Raw genomic sequence first — 5,933 nt, forward strand, 5'->3', positions numbered from 1 at the left:
AGAACCAGGCCCTGCAGCCTCCGAAACAAGACCCTGCCACGGCGGGCCTTGGAGCGCTTGGCGGGGTCAGGTATTGGCCAGCAGTGGCCCTGAACTGCAGCAGCGCAGGGAGGTCTCACACCCCAGGTGGCCCCAGCCCAGGGCCTGCTCTGCGGCCTTCCCTCTGCCCCTCATTGGCACTGACCCCTCAGCCCATGTGTCTTGGAAGTGACAGAGTTGGGACTTGGAAAAGCATTTTGCTGCTGCAGGAGGGGGACTGTGGTCACTCTCAGAGCCAGTCAGGCTCCTGGGTGGTCAGCACCCCCTGAAAGCCCACTGCACATCACCTCAGTGTCCTGTTCCACACTGAGGCCTTTCAGCCAGGTGCAGAGGCCACACCTGACATCCAGCCCCTGGGAGCCTGAGGCAGGTGGCCCGCAGTTCGAGGCCAGGTGGCCACTTAGCAGGACCCTGTCTCCGAAGACCAACTACTCAAAAACAAAACCGAGAAGCATGGAATCAGAACCACCCTCTGCTGGTGCAGCTTCATCTTCAGGCCCAGGTGCAGGTGAGCCCCGGGGGCAAAGGCCCCAGGGTGACGCATGGCCGCTAGGCGGGTATGAGGACACAGCCTCTGCAACACCAGAGTGAGTCACCCCGCGACCCCAAGCTGCAGTCCACACGGCCACCGGCAGGGCCCGCTCTCCCTGTCCTTGGGCAGGGCCTGGCTCCGGCACGCTCAGCCCATCCTTGGCTTCCCGTGGACATGCTGGCAGATCCCGCTCCTCGGCCACCTTCCATGGGACAGAAGTGGTGAAGGCGTTCCTGCACCCGCTGTCTGACAGGGTCCCAGGTGGGGGATGCCGCGGCAGGGCCGCGCCATCTGGAAACGGGAACCATGGGGAGGATCAAGTGTCTGTTTATGACATCATGACGTGGAGAGCAGGGCGCGTGTCAATCCATAGCGACAGTACGTGTTGCCCGAGACTGCAGGAGAGTCCCAGATGAGACCAAGGGCACCGTTGGGACAGGCCATGAGGTGCGTTTCAGTGTCTCTCAGGACACAAACAAGGTGTCATTCCCAGGCCTGAGCGACGAGAGATGTTTACCCCATGTTAACAATTTACATTACCTCCCCTCAACCCCCCCTAAAGCCACAACCTGTACAACACCTAGCTACAGAAGGACAATTGCTGTGCCCACAGTACAAGGAACACCGTATGTAGCTTATGGTATCCCCGTCGAGGGCAGGAGGCTAATAGAAATACATTCCCCAACCAACACAGTCTCCTTCGCCTTCCACAGAAACTTATGATGAAAATGGAAAACACACAGTTAATATAAATGACACATGGGTGGAGGTGTAAGGCCTGCCCTTTATTAAAGATTGCAGAGACATAAGAACTGGCATGCTTTGACCAAGGATCAAGGAAACTGTGAGAAAGCAATTAAATAGGTCACAGGAAAAAAGGAAATTACCTTGGAAATTAAAAATAAATGATGTAAAATTAATATAGATATATCTTAGAAGCACTTCAGAGTAGTAGGCTTTTAAGTACTAGACTTTCACTATTTTAAGTGTGTTTTACTGGGACTTTAGTTTAAAAGTAAGAAAGCTTTCCAATAATCATAAGTATGCTTTAAAGCTAAAGGTTGATAAAATAACTCTAGGTACGCTTTAAAGTTAGAAGTGAATAAAAGTCTGGAGACATGTGGTCTGTTGCGCAGCCTAGCCCCTAGACATCGAGGTGAAAATGTGACGCTCACGTCCTGACTGTCTAAGGCTACAGAACGATATTTTGAACAAGGTACTCAATATCTTAGGTAACACTGTGTGTCAGAAAAGATCGAACTCTTGAAAATCATGTGAGTCAAAGAAGCTCCAGGCTTTGAGGCTATCCATTAACTACCTGGAAAAACACCTATCAAAAGGCATAAAACAGAGGCCCCCTGGGGCAGCAGTTCTTTCTGGACGCTGCTCATGACTTGCAACCTGTCGTCCCGCTCTTCTTCTTTCGCTGACGCCACTCCTCCTTCAGGACCCCTGGATCCCGCCAGGGCTGGACCCCGGCACAGAAGCTGCTGGGAAAGTGGCCCTTGGGGGGGAGGGCACTGAGTTCCACCCAGGGTGGACATCACACTTGGCACGAGGGCAGGTGGGACCCAGCTCTAAGCAGGGTTTCCAAAGGGTGCGGCACACTGCGGTCCCCTGGGTGGGGCCGAAGTGCCCCTGGTGCCACAGCAGTCAACCCGAGTCCTGAGGGAGTCCCAGTGCTTCCAGAGCTCTGTGGGGATGCCCACCACCGTGGGCTGGAGGCCCTGGGCAGCCTCGCCCCACCTTTGCCCCAGGTCTCTCCAACAGGGAGGAGACGGTCCTCTGTGGCCACCTGGTGGGACGGGAGCCGGGCTAGCACACTCCTTTCCTGCTCTGCTCTCCACGGTCTCACCTCCGTCAGTCACCCCTCGGAACTCTACAGTCCATGTCTCCCACGTCCCAAGGACCTCAGCCACAGGAGGCAGGGGGTTTGCCTCTGCCGTTCTTCTGGTGCCCCAGCACTTGGGCCAGAGACTGCCCTTTACAGCCCGGTAACACCTGGTGCTTGAGGAACAGAGCTAACAAGGAGGCTGCCCAGCCGACCGGCAGGCTCCTCAGCCAGGAGCCTGCCCAGCCGACCGGGAGGCTGCCCAGCCCTGCAGGAGGCTCCCCAGCCAGGAAGCCCCCCTTTCAGGAGATCTCCCAACCAGCCAGGAGGCTCCCCCAACCATCAAGGCTCCCCCTCACCAGCCAGGGTGTGTAGGAGAATATGAAGATGGGTGTAAGGGTGGGGGGATGTGCAAGTCTGTGCACGTGTGCAGGTGTGTGTGCACGCATGTATGCAGGGGTGTATACATGAGGGATGTATAGGATGTATGCTGGAGTGTGCGGGGGTGCATAGTAGTGTGTGCACAGGTATGTACAGGTGTATGCAGGTGTGTACAGGTGTGTGCAGGTGTAGGCAGAATTATGCATGTGTATGGGTCTGTGTAGAGGTTTACACAGGTGTGTGTGCAGGTGTGTGTTCAGGTGTGTGCAGGTGTGCATGTGTGTGCAGGAGTGTGTATGGGTGAGTGTGTAGCTGTGTTTAAGGTGTGTGTATGTAAGCACATGCATGCACATGTACGTTCAATTTTAAAAGAAAGAATGCAAGTTGGAATTCATACCACGATCCAAGGAACCTGCCCTTTTGTTAATAATTTTAATAGTCCTTTAACGGAACCATCTTTTTCTCTGAAGTCCTTTCTGACTGCACCTCCCCAGGGCATCTCCTGCTCCCCCTGCTCCCCTCTGGAGGGCAGAAAGTTTCTAGAATCACTATGGAAGTGAGGGGCTAGGGTCACCACAGCTGCAGGTCTCAGGGGGTCAGAAGTGGAACACTGCCCATCAGGCCCCGGCGACAGCCATGCAAGAGAGGAAACCGCATGATGTGGGTCCCAGGAGGGTCTCCGGTAGGGTCAGAACTGGGGGCTCTCTGCAGAGGACCCCAGGCCTGCCATGAGCAGTGTCCAGGCTTCCTGAGAGACTTGCCAGTCTCCTGCAGCAGGGCCCTGGTCTCTGCTGCCCTCCTCCCCAGGAGATCATGAAGCACAGCGGATGAGTTGCAGCTGCTGGCCAGCGTCCAGGCAGGACCTCAGATCTAGGACCTAGAAGGCTGCGAGTTGCTAGGGTCAGCAGGAAGGATGACTGTTCCTGAGAGACCACCCCCAGTAGAGGTCCCAAAGACCCTGAAGACACCGCTGGGGTAGGAAGTCAGTGGGAACACCTACCAGAGAGCAGGGGCCACTGGCAGCTGGACAGGTGGGAGAGCTGCCCGCCTCAGCCTCCTGCAGCCCACGGCCTCTCAGCCAGGCGCCTTCGCCCCTCTGGGAAGGAGGTGGAAGTCAGGGGCATGGAGCTCTGGTTGCCCAGTGAGGTGGGCCTACGGGGTCACTGAGGGCCCGGGAGGTGCAGGTTTGCCAGGTGCTGTGGACCAAGGAGACGGGCGTCCACCACAGGTGGTGATAGAGGAGATGGCGTCCACCACAGGTGCTATGGACTGAGAGACAGTGTCCACCACAGGTGCTGTGGACCAAGGAGACGGGCGTCCACCACAGGTGGTGATAGAGGAGATAGGCGTCCACCACAGGTGCTATGGACTGAGGAGACAGTGTCCACCACAGGTGCTGTGGACCGAGGAGATGGGCGTCCACCACAGGTGCTATGTACTGAGAGACAGTGTCCACCACAGGTGCTGTGAACCAAGGAGACGGGCGTCCACCACAGGTGGTGATGGAGGAGATGAGATAGGCATCCACCACCGGTGCTGTGGACCGAGGAGATGGCGTCCACCACCGGTGCTGTGCACTAAGAAGATAGCTATACAACTATACCACAGGTGGTGTTAATGAGAACACAGACGTCCACCCCAGGGGTGACAGAGGAGATGAAATAGGACACAGTGTCCACCACCAGTTTTCGCTGGCCCCTGAGGCAGCTTCCCTGCCACTTCCTTCGTGGAGGCAGTGATTCCCAGCTAAGCCCAGGGAGGTCCCACCATTTCCACTCCCACAAGACTCAATGTCCCCAAGTGGGGGTCCCTGAAGTGCGGTGGCTGGGAGCAGGGCCAGTACGGAGTCCGGGACCATCCCAGAGTCCAGCCTCTTGCAGCTGTGGTTTGCCGCCCTCATCTCACTGAGAGCTGGCCTCCTTCCGAGGGACCTGGGCTGGGGTATTAGCAACGGAGGCCCAGGAGACCCAAGCTGCCCCAGGCTTCTGACTGCACCTTGGCCAGCACTGCCCAGAAGGGCGGTCCTCTGGTGCATCTCTGCAAGGCCTTGGGCCCATCTGTTGCTGCCTTATTGCACCTGGAATGTTTTCCTGCCTCTTTTGAGTGAAATGAGACGAGAAGGTGGACGCCCACATTGGTGGGCCCGGGGCTCCTGGGGGCGGCTGAGCTGCTCTGGGCTGGGCAGGCTTCTCGACCTTGAGAAGGAGGAAGGGAGCTGGTGCCCGCCCTTGGGGACCACGGGCTGACCCAGAGGTCTGCATGTCCACCCAGAGCTGCTCCTTTCGGGAGCGTGGCTAGGAGACCAGACACATTCCTGACTTGGACACGGGGGCCGTCTCCTCCACGGGGACTCCCTTCATGTCATCCGGCATCTGCCCGTCAGGGCGCCATACGTTCAGCTCCCTAAAGATGCCCGTCTCGATCATCTCCTCCTGCCAGGGAATGGGACAGTTGCCCGAGGCAAATTCCTGGAAGAATTCCGAGTCTGCTTTGTCAAAGGCCACACCCTTGACAGTGGAAAAGGCACCCACGTCCTGAATGCTCTTCGCATAGACAGTTCTGGAGTCAGGGATGAAGGGAGGAGTCAGCAGTCCTGTGGGGTACAGAGAGAGGCGCAGGTGAGAGGAGGCCCAGGTGAGGAGGGCAGGTGAGGAGGCCCAGGTGAGAGGAGGCCCAGGTGAGGAGGCCAGGTGAGAGGAGGCCCAGGTGAGGAGGCCAGGTGAGAGGAGGCCCAGGTGAGGAGGCCAGGTGAGAGGAGGCCCAGGTGAGGAGGCCAGGTGAGAGGAGGCCCAGGTGAGGAGGCCAGGTGAGAGGAGGCCCAGGTGAGGAGGCCAGGTGAGAGGAGGCCCAGGTGAGGAGGCCAGGTGAGAGGAGGCCCAGGTGAGGAGGCCAGGTGAGAGGAGGCCCAGGTGAGGAGGCCAGGTGAGAGGAGGCCCAGGTGAGGAGGCCAGGTGAGAGGAGGCCCAGGTGAGGAGGCCAGGTGAGAGGAGGCCCAGGTGAGGAGGCCAGGTGAGAGGAGGCCCAGGTGAGGAGGCCAGGTGAGAGGAGGCCCAGGTGAGGAGGCCAGGTGAGAGGAGGCCCAGGTGAGGAGGCCAGGTGAGAGGAGGCCCAGGTGAGGAGGCCAGGTGAGAGGAGGCCCAGGTGAGGAGG

At 58.2% G+C, this 5,933-nt stretch overlaps 1 protein-coding gene across 1 annotated transcript in view; it reads right to left on the reverse strand.

Moving 5' to 3' along the window:
* Positions 1–2,640: 2,640 nt before the first annotated feature.
* The window catches only part of Grk1 (G protein-coupled receptor kinase 1), a 14,183-nt gene continuing 10,890 nt past the window's right edge, over positions 2,641–5,933 (reverse strand). Inside the window, exon 7 of the mRNA XM_048800992.1 lies at positions 2,641–5,376. Coding sequence (XP_048656949.1) covers positions 5,078–5,376 — 299 coding nt within the window. The 3' untranslated portion in view covers positions 2,641–5,077. The remainder of the gene's footprint in view (positions 5,377–5,933) is intronic.

The sequence above is a fragment of the Marmota marmota genome, unplaced genomic scaffold, assembly GCF_001458135.2.
Source record: "Marmota marmota marmota unplaced genomic scaffold, marMar, whole genome shotgun sequence".
NCBI classification, from domain to species: domain Eukaryota; kingdom Metazoa; phylum Chordata; class Mammalia; order Rodentia; family Sciuridae; genus Marmota; species Marmota marmota.